The following is a 14,654-nucleotide window of genomic DNA, read 5'->3' as shown; positions in this document are numbered from 1 at the left end:
ACAGGTCCCCAGGAAGCTGTGGGCCATTGAACCCCATGCCATGATCACATCTCTAAAGACTTGGAATACGGGCACTGCTCCCTCTGCCAGGGCCCTGTGGAAAGGAAGCTGTGCCCAGGACAGTGGGGATCCTGTGATGGCCAGCCCCGCCTCTCCATGCTCCCGCCCTTTCCCACACGCCAGCCAGGGGAGGTGGAGAACTGGTGAGTCCGCATTTTTAAAATGTTTTTTTTTTTCCTCCAGATACCAGAGATGAGACTAAAGTTTCCCACTAAACCCAGTCATAAGTAGGCAGGTAATTACAGGGTAACCAGCGAGCTGCCCAAAACTTCTAGCAGTCTCCCCGCGAATCTGGGTGTCCTTTCTTTTTTCCTGACTGCAAAGCAAAGTCTTGAAAGGAAAGTTAAACTTTAACAATCCGTGGCCCAAACAAAAAAAAAAAAGGAAAAGCAAAAAAAAAAAAAAGGTGTGATGTCTGATATGCCCAGGTGGCTCTAGACTGGTTTCCTTTTGTCCTTCACCTGGAAGCTCTTGGTTTTGCTCATTTTATTCTTCCCTCCGCCTGGTAAACAAGGTAAGTGAAGTGACTGGTTAATGTTTCTTCTCAGACTTGTGACATTTGATCCTGCTTGGGGCTCTATTTGTGGGTCGTGTTCAGCGTGGACTGGGAATGGTCCAAGGCCTCCTGAGGCTGTTTCAGGGGGTCTTCAGGGGGTCCTCATGCTTGGGTCTCTCCAGAAACTGGAGTGGGCTTCCCGGGAAGGAGCTGGAAGAATGGGCAATGGGGAGTGGAAGGAAGCCAGTCCCAGGGTGGCTCACCTCTTCTGCTGCCCAAGCTTCAGCAGTTCATTTAATCTATTTTTCTGGGTCACACCCATCTCCCCGTTCCTCTTTCACCGATGTTGGGGGACTTGACTATGGGACATCGAGATCTGAGCTAAATAGTCTGGTGGGGTTTTCAAGGTGGTATTGTCTGGAATCAAGAGCTACATGTGACTGCTCTCCTGGCCGGCTTAGATGACTCTCCTTACAGTCAGTTTATTTATTTATTTTTGGCCACGGAACAAAGAAGGAAAAGCTTTTTGTTGTTGCTGTCATTTTTCTGGTGGGGTGTTTTGGGTGGTTGGATATCAACCCTTTAGATTCACACATCTTAAGCCTAAGTGGGTATCATTTGGGTGGTCCTTGACAGTGTTAGTCATTTGGCTAAAGAAAGGCTCCTTGGGAGTTTTCCTTGACTGTTAGATACTTTAAAGACTAGCTCCTCCGTATCTATTTCTATTTTTCCTTCATATCCCAGAGAGGAGACTAAGGTTTACCACCTTCCAAAGAAAGGGGGTCCTCCCCCTCACTGAGGGGCAAAAAAGATTGTTATAGTCCACACTGAGAAGACCATCCAGATTAAAACAGGATGGGGACTGAGAAAGGGTCATCATATTGACAAAATAAGAAATCATTGGTTTCATCTGCTTTAGGACTAGTCTGGTGTGGCCTAAAAATTGGTTTCCTTTGGACCTAGAAAAAAAAATTAATAGTGATGATGATAATGATGATGATGCTGACAACTTGTCCTCTATATTGTGCTTTCAAGAGCACAAAGCTTCTGACATCTATTACCCCATTTGATCACCCCAGTGTCATCCAGTTCTCCTTTGGACTGACCTAGAATGGGACCTGTTTTTAGGACTAGAGGGGGGGGGTGGGAATGGGGAAAATATAGTCAGCTGTACTACTCAGCTCTCTTATTGCAGGGAGACAGCCCCTTCTGAGCAAACCTTAAGCTAAGGGAACAAAGAGGTGAGACTTGAAAAAAACATGTGAAGTCTTTTTTTAGACTACTAGAGAGGGTTTTTTTTTTTTAAAAGACAGCTGAGACTGGTCTCTCAGCAAGCATTTGTTTTAATGAGTGTCCAGAGAGATCTTAGGAATTAGGCGTGAAATTTCTATCGGAGAGATGTTCAGGTCAGTGTTATCAGTACACTTAGGGGGTGAGGGTAGCTGAGATAATTGAAACCAAAACCCACAGTTAATCAATTTACCCATGAGTTTTAACCTCTCCCTTGGAACAGACCTGCTAATGAGTGGCCAACGCCACTGGCTTTTCCCTATCTTCTTTCACCCTCTCTAGGGTCCTAACAAGGAAACAATTTGGACTGAATAAGAAAGCCAGAAGTGGAGATAGGAAAATGGTAACAAAGGGAATAACCAAACCAAGGGAAATCAGGAAGCCTGGCATGGGCTGCTGAGAAAGTTTTCCAAAAAAGAGAATCACTCCCTTACTCTCAGTCAGCTCTTCTGGGTCACTTATTCCTGTATTTGTTCTTAAAGATAAACCACTGAGCCTTGTCTACATGACTGATGGTAGGGCTGGGAACCAGGGCATAGGACATGAAAGTGGGGCCAGCAAGGTGACATCCAATGCCAGCTTCCGAACTTGGAAGGAGATCATTGACAAGGCCAGTTCTGTATTTTGTAAAAGCACACTTAGCTCCTATCATAGAGAATAGTTAAAAAATATTGATTGATTGATCTGTGAAATCTCTTTAACTCAAGTTTTATTTTTCTGGAAGGGCTTGGTAAGGATACCCTTGGTCGTGGTAAAGAGGCTTCAGGCCAGACCTCTACCCGACTGACCCCAACTCAACGCCGAGGCCTTAGCGTGGACTGGTCTGGTTCTGGAAGCCCTCGGAGACTCTACCTGACTGTCCAGGTAAGGACTCACCTCCAAGGGAGATGAAATCCTTAGTTTTTCAGAAGGAAGGCTGGCTCTTCTCCTGGCAAGCTAGCTCTGTTCGTGGCAAGCATTTCAGGGGAAAGGGTTATCGGGGAGAGATTGAAATCTCTCTTCCTACCAGAATTCTTAGCACATAGCCTCCTTGGGAGCCTGTGCCGGTGAAGCAATTTGCCTTCTTAAAATATCTTATAACGATCTAACAAGAGATGACAGAAGGTTCTCCACCTCTCTGTGACAAAGGTACTGAACACCTTTAATAAGATGGGACTGTTTATTCACTCAGCTGAGTTCTCCAGGCATACCTCAGGAGGACTGGTAGTATTGGGCACCTTGGCTAGTCATATTGGGATCATTCATTCTTTTCCATGGTTTTTAATTCATTTCTAAAACTTGTGCAAAGAGCTGCAAAAAGAGATAGAAAGGGGCTGCTAGGTGGTGTAGTGGATAAAGCACCAGCCTTGGAGTCAGGAGTATCTGGGTTCAAATCCAGTCTCAGATACTTAATAATTACCTAGCTGTGTGGCCTTGGGCAAGCCACTTAACCCCATTAACCTTGCAAAAAAAAACCTAAAAAAAAAAAGAGAGATAGAAAAGGGTTTCATGTAGGTCATTGAGACTTCTCAAGATGACGGTTCTGGCAGTGATCTTTTTCTGCCCTTTGGGCTACCTTCCCTTGCAGGTTGTAGTGATTTGCTATGAGAGTCAGTGTGTAGAAGGGTTGGGGTTCAATGACTAGAGCACTGGACTTGGGAGTTGGGAAGACCTGAGTTTGAATCCAGCCTCAGCTACCTCTTAGCTGTGTGACTTGAGCAAGTCACTTAACCATCAGCCTTGGTTTCTCCATGTGTAAAATTTGATTGAAATAAATGCTATATAAATATTAATTATTTATTATGATTATTATTATCATCTATTGTATGGGAATAGGAGCACCCACCTGATAGACTTATTGTAAGGGTTAAATAAGGTGATATTGGCAAACTTAAGGCACTATCCATGTTCATTATTATAAATCATGGGAATCAAGACCTTGCTATTTCCTGGCCCTGGGATTAGTTTCCTCCTTTATAAAATGAAGACCTTGAACTGGGGGATGCCTAAAGCCCCTTCTTCTCCTTTTCCTTATTTTATCCTATCCTATTTTATCTTTAACTGATTTAAATTCACACGGATGCTGCCTTATATGCATAAACTCATATAAAGACTTATGGTACCCTGTACTTGTACATACTTGTTGAGTGTTGGGCCCTGGGGTTAAGAAAGGTCTGAGTTTGAACTGGCTTCAAGTACTTATAAGCTTCTGTTACCCTGGGATTAATCTCTCTCTGCCTTAGTTTCTTCATCTATAAAATGGCAAAAATAATAGCATCTCTCCAGTTTTCCCATCTCCCACCTTCACAGGACTGTTTTGAGGATTTCAAATGAAATAATATATTTACTAGCATAATATATATTTAAGTGCTGTTCAAACCTTAGTGAACTCCCTAAGTGTGAACTGTCATTATTACTGTGACCCTGGGCAAGTCCCTTTAACCACTTGTAGCCTCAGTTTCCTCCTCTGTAAAATAGGGATGAGAATAATATCTATCTCGGAGGGTGGCAGTAATGGTAAATGAGGTGATATTTGTAAAGGACTTGGCAAACTTTAAAGTGATACATAAATGCTAGCCATCATCATCATCATCGTTAGCAATAGTCATTATTATTATTATTATTATTATTATTAGTAGTAGTAGTAGTAGTAGTAGTAGTAGTAATAAAGCAGATGGGAAGAAGTGAAGCACGGTTTCTTCATTTCCATTCTAGTACTGAGCAGATTATTAATTAGAGCAAGCTTCCACTGACTCCATGGTACCATTTTGGAAGCTTGTTTAAGGTGTTTTTTCCATTTAAATGTCTCTTCTTTGAAATCCATTGTGCCTAAAAGTGTGTTGGGGTTTTCTTGTGTAGGGGAAAAACGGCAACAACAGCAACGACAAACTTGTCCTCTTCTCTGTAATATCTGAGGAAAGACATTAAGGCTAGAGAAATGGACTGGAGAAATGATTCTGGTGCTTCTCTTTTGGACTGGAGTCACTGCAGTGGAGGAGGGTGGTAGTGTGGGCCAGAAGCTGTCTGGTAACCTCCTTCCTCCAGCGCAGCAGTTCTAAGATGGTTGTTTTCCTGAACTTTGATTACAGAGAAGGTTGTGTTGTGGTTGGAAGGGAATCCTTGGAAGTCAGCAAAATCTGTTTTCAATTTCCATTCTGAGTTACTGGGAACTGAGCTTTTAACCTCTGGGCATCTTTCCTGATTCAAAGTGGGTCTGGAAAAATCCACTTCCTCTTTAACTCCTGAGAAAACTTCTGTTTCCATGTGTTTTGAGATGGTGGATGAGGGGCCCAGCTGGAGACCCAAAGCTCCTCACCTTCCTCAAAACAAGAGAGATAGAGGTTGACTTGGTTGCCAAGGACAGTGGGCCGCATTCGGATCAGAAGCTCTTCCTGAGAGAGCCTAGTCATTCTTGGGGAATCTGAGACAAGAGGGGGAAGAGCTGCCATCCTGGCAGACCAAGGTGGCAGAAATCCCTCACCTTCAGAGAGCCCTCCTGCCTTTTTCCATTATTACCTTTAACAACTTAGCCTTTCCTGGGACTAAACAGTCCTCATATTACTTCAATGGCATTTTCCAACTGGCACTGTGCTGGCCCTGGAGGCAGGAAGAGCTGAATTTGAATCCTATCTCAAACACATGACCTGGGCAAGTCACTCAACCTCTGTTTTCCTCAGTTTCCTCATCTGTAAAATAGCAATAGTAACAACAAATGAGATAAAAATATATGAAAGTGCTTTGCAAACTTTGAAGTGCTACATAATTTTTAACAATTAGTGGAGTGCCACCATTTTTCCAAGTATAGAACTTATCCTTTTCAAACTGCTCCCTCTTTTCTACCTTTGCCATACCCCATTCTCCGCATTTTTCTGCTTCTGGACAGGGAAATGTCCCCTAGTGAGGGGAACCCCACTGTAGCTCACCATCTTTTGTTGTCCTTCCTTCCTTCCTTCCTTCTGGAGACCTGGACCTGCCACTTATCAGCAATGAGATCTTGGACAAGTCTCTTCTTTTTTTCTGGGTCTCAGTTTTTTTTCCTCTGTCAAATGGGAAGCTCCATGTAGTGAATGAGATATGAGAATAATTTTGATTCCTGTGTCTGCTACTTACTAGCTGTGTGAACCAGGGAAAGTAACTTAACCTCTCAGATTTCATGCAACTTATCCATAAAATGGAGATAAGATTATTTACTCATAAGCGTTGTCATGGGCCCCGAGAAGATATTGCAGGTAGACGTGGCTTAATGGATAGGCACTAGATGTGAGTCATGAGGAATTGGGTTCAAATCCTATTTTTTAGTGCAGCTAGAGGGTGTCATACTACATAAAGTACCCAGCCTGGACTCAGGAAAACTCAACTTCTTGAGTTCAACTCTGACTTCAAACAATTCCTAGCTGTGTGACCCCGGGCAAGTCACTTAACCTGTAATGTAAAATGAGCTCAAAAAGGAAATGGCAAACCATTCCAGTATCTTTGCTAAGAAAATCCCAAACGGGGTCTCTAAGAGTAGGGCATGACTGAAAAATGACTTTACAGTGACCAAGAATTCAAATCCTATTTCAGACCCTTTCTAGCTTTGTAACCTTAGGCAATCACCTTTCCTAATTTCCTCATTTGCAGAATGAAGGGGTTGGATCCCATAACCTCTGAGGTCCCTTCCCAGCTTTCAGGAAGATTTCAGTGGGTGCTGACCCCACAAATAAAGACTATTCCCTCTCCATACCTGCCCAACCCAGGTGGCTCTTGTCCATGCCTTCCCCTGTCAAGATGAGGTAATGGTTTGGGGAAGATTGTCTCAAACTTCCTTTCCTCTTTGACATGTTCCCTGGGCTATGTTGAGTAACCTGAGAATTTTTGGACACCTGTCATCTTACTGGGTGACTGAAGCTGGGGGTTCTCAATGACCCTGAGGTTCCTCCTCCTCCTCCTCCTCCTCCTCTTCCTCCTCCCTTTGGCTTTGAGGATACAAGGCTGGGGCATCTTTGTCCCCAGTGTTGTAATACCCCTTACAGGAGTTGTGGTTGTGTCTTGGCCACAGGCACTCCAGGACAAGGTGTATGCATGCAAGAGTCAGGTGAAGAAGGAGGAGAAGCAGCAGAAGAGGCCAGCATTGGCCCCCAAGCGGGCCCGAGACTCGGCCCAGACACAGGAAACCCACATCATGAATGTTGAGAAAACAGGTAAAGAGTGCAAGGGGCCAGTGACTAACCAGGAGGTAGGGGCAGCCAGTAGCTGGCTCAGCAACCAGTAGGGAGCAGGGAGGTATGATATGATCAGCCCCGATGTCTGTTCTTCTCCCTGTCTTTGCACAGTTCAGGCCTGGGTTACATTTGTGATCAGGTAAACATGATCCAAAGAATCCATTCAAACTTGAGCTGAACTCTTGATGTATCTACTTAATCCCTTCATTCTAAGTCCCATGCTCCTGGCCCCTCTCTTTTCAGAAACTTTTTGCCTGAGCTATATAAACTTTCCCTCCCTGCCCCCAACCACTCACTTTCCCCACCTGTAACCAGGTGATCTCCGGCTTCAGTGACTGAGCCCTGGGATTGAGTTTCAGTCTTTTTTGTCTTGCCTAGGGTTCTTCTAAGGAGGAGGAAAGAATCGTGGCCCCAAAGATACTGTTTCTTGCTTGTGGAAAGATACCTCATCCCCTTCCTCTGATCTCTAGCACTTTGAGAGATCTCTGGGCCAGTCAGGTAGTAGTCTATTGCAGTAAAAGGTCTAGATTTTGAGGCTTTATATTCAAATCTGTTTATTATCTGTGTGATCTTAGACAAGTCACTCACCTTCTAGAAAGGGGACTCATTTTCTCCATACGTAAAAATGAGAGTTATTCTTGCATGACCTCTCAGGTCCCTTGTAGTCTTAAATCTTATGATCCCATGACTTGTTTGCTGCATTATGAGTGTAAAGAAGGGTCTTTGTTCCCATCCTCTTTTTGGAGAGGCCTTAGAAGTAATACTGATAGGTTAACTATAATGACTGTCTGACCTCCTTGGCTGCATTTTCTTCTGTTAACTTCTTCTCTCAGGGCAGAGAAGAGACATATAGGGAGCCCAGAGTATTTGCATATGAAGGAGAATCCTCCCCAAGAGAAGAAACTGGGCAGAAGGTGTTCAAAAAGAAAAGTCAGGGTTCTGTGGATCACTTCCCTTCTCTTTTCTGCCAGAGTTAGCTGTGTGTCTGAACTTGCCCAGGTACAGTGGATGGAACCACTCCCCCAGGTGCCAAGGTGATTAGGGTTCCCCTTGTGCTGTGGTTTGGGTTCCCCTCATGCTGTGGTTAGGGTTCCCCTTGTGCTGCGATTGGGGATCCCCTCACATTGTTGCTAGAGTTCCCCTCCTGTTGCATCAGCTTCCTCTGGACTGTGTCTCTCCATGATTGTCAATATGGGTGTTCTGTGGGTGAGGGGAGGAGTTGAACGAAGTAATAGAGCTGGGGCTTTAGGAAAGGAGCCAGATCCATATGAAGAAAGGGGGAAAGAAAAGCAAATGAGGAAGGGAATAAGGAAGTGGCAACCAGGACTGGAGACTGCAGGCTGTCTTCCTTAAGAGGAGATCTCAAGACGGGGTCCCACTTAAGAGACCAGAGTCCTGGGGAGGCAGATCCTGGATCTGGTCCCTGATGGGAGAGAGGCTTCTCTAAAGGGAAGGGACCTAGCCATTGATTCCCTCTGTGCCCCCTTGCCTTCTTCCCTTCTGCTTTTTAGCTTGGGCTATATCTCATCTTATGATGCCCCTTGTTGCTAAGGCTTTGCTCCTCTATCCCTTCAAACCCTCTTACTCCCTTAAGATTGTTGCTGCTTCTCCTGTTGCCGCTGGCCCTGGTGGACTCTGCCATTTCTTTAGCCTTTTGCCAAACGGCTGGCCAGGCTGTAGCCTGTGGAGGCCAAAGCAAACCCTTAGGACAAGACACAAAGAGCTTGGGCCAAGAACACCTGTGGAATGATTTGTCCTTGATGCACGGTCCTGATTTGATAATCACTAGGAAGTTTGAGCACCTCATACAATATTCATGTAGTGGAAGCTCTGAGCAAAGTCCTGGGGAGGGGGTCCCACAGGTCAGCCGGAGCTTAGAAATAGCTTCCTTTGGTGGCACTTTACCCAGAGGTTCTAGACCCTCATTTCTTCTAACCTCCTCCTTCGAGGACAGAGAGAAGTTTTGTTTGCATGCAGACTCCCTGCATGCATGAGATAATCAGATCCTCCCAGTCAAGTGGGTACACTGACCAGTTCATCCTGCCAACCTCTGGCCATCCGGGAACTGTTTGCAACAGTGGGTAGACCCTGTTCTGAAGGAGAAAAGACAAATGTACAAATTGTAACCTCATCTCTCTGCCCTCCCATGGGAGTGAGGTCTTAACGTTCACCAAGGTTTGGTGTGAGTGAAATATTGCTACAAAGAATGACAATTGGGCAACGTTTTCACAACAGGCTTGGCTCCCACCCTTTTCTTTTGCTTGCTTTATCTTGCCAGGACCAAGGCCTCTATACATCTTCCCACAGTCTTCTGGACGTGGTCCTGCCTGGATGTCCTCTGCCTCCTTTCTAATCTTCCATTATATGTTGGCTACCCCCCATTAGAATGTAAGCCCCTTGAGCTCAGGGACTGCCTCATTTGATTTTTCTTCGTGTTTAGCACAGTGCCATAATGAGAGCTTAAATGATATTTTTTCTATACATTTATTTATATCCATCCATCCATCCTTCTATTCCTCCATTCATCTATTTATCTATCTCTCCATCTGTCTATTTATCAATCCATCTATCATCCATCTATCTAGCCTGTTTTATCTTATCTCTCTTCTATCTATTGCTATCCCTATTTATAATTTTCTATCATATATCTTTTTCATCCATTCATCTATTGATCTCTATCATATCTGTCGTATCTTTTTATTATCTATGTCTTTCTCTTTCTTACCCTTTACCTATCATTTCTCTCTACCTCTGTCTCTCCTCTCTCTCCTTTTATATAAACTCAGTCCTTTTGAGTTTATAGTATTTTCCTGAAAACTTCCTCTTAGTCTTTACTTCTATTCCAAGAGAAATTTGTCCCGCCCCCAAGCTGAGGCTTCTCAGCAATGATATGGAAACAATATTCAGTTAGAAGAATGTGGTTTTGGTCTAAGAGGTGGTTTGGCTCACAAAAGCCTGGAACCACCCTATGATTCTGCATAGTCAAGTGGGCCCAAGGAGCTGCTAAGGAGGAGAGGAGGAAGAAGAAGAGGAGGGGAGAGGAGAGAAAGGCAGGGCTGCCTTATCAAGTTCGGAGATGGGGAAGGGGGTTCCCTCAGATCCTAAGCTGCTTCTCTTTGCCACCTCATTATTTCACTGGCTGCTTCTGTCTCATGTCACAGACCGCTGTGGAAAGTGCCAGCCTCCCTGTTGTCACATTCCCTGACTCTTTGCATCTGCCCTGCTTAGCTTGCTGGTTGCTGCTCCTGGGGCAGGGGGGGTTTTCCTTCTCCAATCTCAGTGCACTCTAGAGCAAGTTGGACTTATTTGGGTCATGGTGGGAGGGGAGGGAGGAAATCCCAAGTCATATCGACGTATCACGGGCCTTGTTTCTGTGTCTGTCTGTCTGTCTTTCTCTCTTCTTGCTCCTGGTGACAGGAATGCGGGAGGCAGTGGGAGAGGATGTCCTCCTCGACCTGAGGCACAGGGGCAGCTCGGTATTTATAACCTTCCCATGCTTGTGTGGTCACTCTATACATTCCATTGGGCATCATGGGGAGGGTGTGGCTGTTTCAGACCCGGCATAATGTGTTCCTCCTGTGTCTCAACCTATCATTCTGTCGTTCTTTCTCTTTGTTGCTGTGGTGTATGGGCATAACTGGCGGACACACCTACTTCCACTTCATCCCCTCCCAACCAGGTCTCCCATTCCCTTGGGGCTCCCTAAATGTGGGGAAGCCTTGCTCTCCTCTGAAGCCAGGACGGTTGGGCTTCCTTCCTCTCTGAGGGTTTTTGAGAGGGTTTTTCCGTCACCAAGAGGAATCTTTTTTGAGGTTTGAACACCTGGCTTCCACATAGTGATGAAGGTGCATTGGTTTCTTTTCTTTAGAAAGCTCAGATTATGATAAAGATATTTCTTATGTGAAAGAAAGGTGCAGTGAGTGAAGAGGTTACTGGGCTGGGAGGTCAAAATGACTTGGGTTGAGTCTCTGGCATGCTGTGAGACTTTGGGAAATTCACTTCCTCTATCTGGGCCTCAGTGCCTTCAACTGTAAAATGGAAGAGTTGTTAGATGTAAAAATGATTAGATGCTCTCCAAGGTCCCTCTTAAGAAACATTTTAATACATCTCTGGTGTCTAGAGGATCAATGAGAGTCCCATCTCATGTCTACCATCATACTGAGATGGGGAACATGAAAGCCTTAAGCTGTCCACTAAAGCAGTTTTCTTTCCCCACCCTAGTTCTCCTGCTCCTTCCTTCTGAATTCATCTGGACCTGGTGTTTGTTGTGTGGCTTCCATGCTGAATTGCTTCCCTTGGGAAGGCTTCCTGGCTCCTTGCTAGGTCTCTCCACTGATGTCCTCATTTCTGTTTCCATCTATCTCATGACTAGTCACTTGAGCTGCTAAGGAAAGCTTGTGGCAATGCTGAGCCATTGGCTGAACTCTCCCAACACAGCCCAGGCCAACCTTGCCCTTTATCTGCCCCTAGGAACCTTGGCTCAGGGAACCCTGTAGGATGGGGGGTCCTCCCCACTGATGCTCCTTTTGGTTACAGGTGGGAGGCTCCTCAACGGCAGCGGGAAGTGTTCAGGCCTACCTGGGGCCCGCCAGTTACCTATGATCCAGAAGATGGTGGAGTCCATGTCCCAGCTTCAGGAAGAAAAGGGCCGACTGCAGGAGCAGTTAATGGCATTGCAGAAAAAGCTGGCCCTTCGGGAGAGTGACCAGCAAGCTGTATCCACTCAGCTGCAAGCTCAGGTACTGACTCTTACCATTGAAGGGTGCCTGAAGACAGATTAAAGATGGGGCCGGGGAGTTTGGGTCCCAACTGGAGGTGCACAACACGCTCCCCTCCAACAGCACAAATGCTGAATTTAGAGTCAGGACCTCTGCTCAAACTGGCTAATTACAGTGTGACCTTGGAGAAGTCATTTCCTCACATTTGAGCCCCATTTTTTTCTCTGTAAAGTAAGAGGTCTGGACAAAAATGTTTTCTAAGATTTTTCCCAGCTAGAAATCCCATGAAATCCCTAGAATTTGAGAAATCCCCCATATCGTTCTATCATCTCTTATGCCAAGACTTATTTTTTTAATACCTTCATGTATTAGGGACTCACCAAAAAAAGGTAGTTTGCTTCCTTTGGCTTGGTAGCAGACTTGGTAGCAGACTCATGAGGCCAAGTGGTTATAATAATAACTGAGATTCCAGATTCTTCTAATTCCCCGACTCAGATCCTGAGGAGGCTTCCTCCAAGGGGTTAATACTTGTCTTTCTGGAAGGTTTTGTAGCTTTGTTTATAAAACTCTTAAGACTCTTGAAATGTAAGTAAGAATGCTAGCCAGAGACAAGTGACTCAGTCCCTCCAGAGTTGGGGATTGTAGCCTTGGAGAATAAGATTCAGCTTTTGACTGAAACAGGCATGTTTGTTTGCTTTCATGTTTAAAAACTAGGAGATCTCCCCCCTCCTTCTTTCCCTTTCCTCCCTTCCTTCCTTCCTCCCTCCTTCCCTTCCTCCCTCCTTCCCTCCCTCCCTCCCTTCTCTCTCCTTCCCTCATTCAAAACAAAAGAGAAAACTAGTAGAGAACTGTTTTCCTGCTTCCTCCATGGATTTCTTGGCTATCAGCACATAGCAGACACTCAATACCGACTAACTGAATTAACTGTGATACTTCGAATCAGTCAGGCAAGAAGGATTTGTTAAGAATCTACTTTGTTCCATTTGAGGATCATCATTTTCCATTCCAATGCTCTAGTAGGAAGTATCAAGGCTCCGAGTATTAAGAACTTAGAAGGGACTGGAAGAAGGTGAGAAGTCTAGAGAGAAGTGACACAGATAATGGGTTGCCCAGCCAGGATTCTAACCCAGAGCTTTAACTCCAGAGCCAATGACTGTCCTTTCCATCACTTCCCGCTACCCATCAATCTCAAGGTAATCTATAAAGGGAGAATCACCCAATCTGAGCTCTGGCCATGCCTTTCTATTGCCTTGGACCCTTTCTATTGTATTGCCATGAAGCCTCTCCTTTCCTAACTGGGGACTTGAACATTTTGTCTATTTATAATTCTGGTCTCGTCTGACCATTTCTCCAGTTTACCAAAATGGAACAGTGGGGCTTGTGTTTGGAAGTGTTGGTCGCCTCCTCTGGCCCAGTGTCATCTGCGCACTGAATTAGCTAATGAGCACATTCTATTTTACCATCTAGGTCATTGCTGAAGAAAATACACAGCAGCTTTGGGCTCAAGGTCAGGCCCTGTTGTGCCCAGTTCCCCAGCTCTCTTTGTGAGGCCCCTCCATGGGGCTCTGACCTTCTACCTGCTCAGTAACCATGCGCATTTTCCTTTTCAACTGAAGTGTGTGTTACAGGGTAAAATCTTATCATATCCTCTACATCTGCCTGCCAGATTGAGACAAAGACAAAGCTTTGTGGTAGAAAGATACTAGGTGAGTCCAGCTTGGCTCCACTCTTGGTGAGGTCATAGTGGCTGTGACCTTGGATTTTGTGTGAGAAGTCAGCATATTGATTTTATGACCTTTCAAAAAGAAATCAGTGTTTATCTGGGGAAGATTTATCATTTCTCAGGCAACTTCCTCTTCCCTTCTTCTGACTTAACAAATGCACCAGTGTCACAATGTGGTGACTCGGCTGTTATTTCTGACTCTTCAATCACTGTCTCTGATTGAACAAATAGCTTTCCTGCAATGTCCCAAACCAGTTTTGAGGAATTAGGCCAGGTATTGGTTTGAGGTTTTGCCAAAAGCCTTCAGCAGCTTGTCACCTTCTTACCTTTCCTAGCATGTTTCCTTTCATAGTTCCTTTATTTAAAAAAAAAGATACGCCCCCCCCCCCCCCACAACAACCAAAATTAAAGAACTTTTCTTCTCTCTCAGGTTTTTTTGCAAGGCAATGGAGTTAAGTGAATTGCCCAAGGCCACACAGCTAGGTAATTATTAAGTGTCTGAGGCTGGATTTGAACTCAGGTACTCCTGACTCCAGGGCTGGTGCTCTATCCACTGAGCTGCCTAGCTGCCCTTTTTCTTTCTCTCTTTCTTTCTCTCTTTCTCTCTTTCTTTCTCTCTCTCTTTCTTTCTTTCTTTCTTTCTTTCTTTCTTTCTTTCTTTCTTTCTTTCTTTCTTTTTCTTTCTTTTTTTTTTCAAGGCAGTAGAGGTAAGGCTCCTCCAGGCCTATCAATCAAACAAACAACTAATATTGATTAAGCTTCTGCCAGGCAAAAGACAGTCCCTGTCCTCAAGTACCTTACAATCAGATGGAACACAGTGGATTCGTAATCACTCCTTCTTGCCTAATTGATTCTAAGTATCACAGTTAATTCAGTAAGTCTTTATTGTCTTCTATGTGCAGATATCCAAGGAAGTTCAGATGGTTTCAGCTCGGGTAATCTTCTGAATTGGAAAATTGTTTCCTTAAAGAACTCATGCATGGTCTCATCTCTTGGTTTTTCGAGCACATATCCAAGGAGAGTTTCTCATTGCCACAGAAATCAAGAGTTTGGGCAGCTTTGGGAACTCACCCCAAGAAGCCCATACCAGCTCTCTCCTTGGCTATTAGGAGAACTAGAATAAACTCCAGCTTCAAAGTCTCTTCTTTCTTTTAATCCAATTCACCCCAACAATGAGTAAGCATGGC

The 14,654-nt window shown here is 44.8% G+C and overlaps 1 protein-coding gene across 10 annotated transcripts in view; it reads left to right on the top strand.

Moving 5' to 3' along the window:
* The window catches only part of KIFC3 (kinesin family member C3), a 92,206-nt gene that overhangs the window by 40,841 nt on the left and 36,711 nt on the right, over positions 1-14,654 (top strand). For 5 of the 10 annotated variants that reach the window (XM_074198721.1, XM_074198742.1, XM_074198751.1 and 2 more), the window contains 5 exons: positions 5-203; positions 2,571-2,710; positions 6,864-7,005; positions 11,563-11,765; positions 14,370-14,402. In XM_074198721.1, the coding sequence (XP_074054822.1) occupies positions 5-203; positions 2,571-2,710; positions 6,864-7,005; positions 11,563-11,765; positions 14,370-14,402 (717 nt within the window). The other 5 variants (XM_074198731.1, XM_074198780.1, XM_074198776.1 and 2 more) reach the window with 5 other exon arrangements.

Source organism: Macrotis lagotis, chromosome 1, assembly GCF_037893015.1.
Source record: "Macrotis lagotis isolate mMagLag1 chromosome 1, bilby.v1.9.chrom.fasta, whole genome shotgun sequence".
Lineage (NCBI taxonomy): Eukaryota > Metazoa > Chordata > Mammalia > Peramelemorphia > Peramelidae > Macrotis > Macrotis lagotis.
This window is presented reverse-complemented; position numbering and strand designations above follow the sequence as displayed.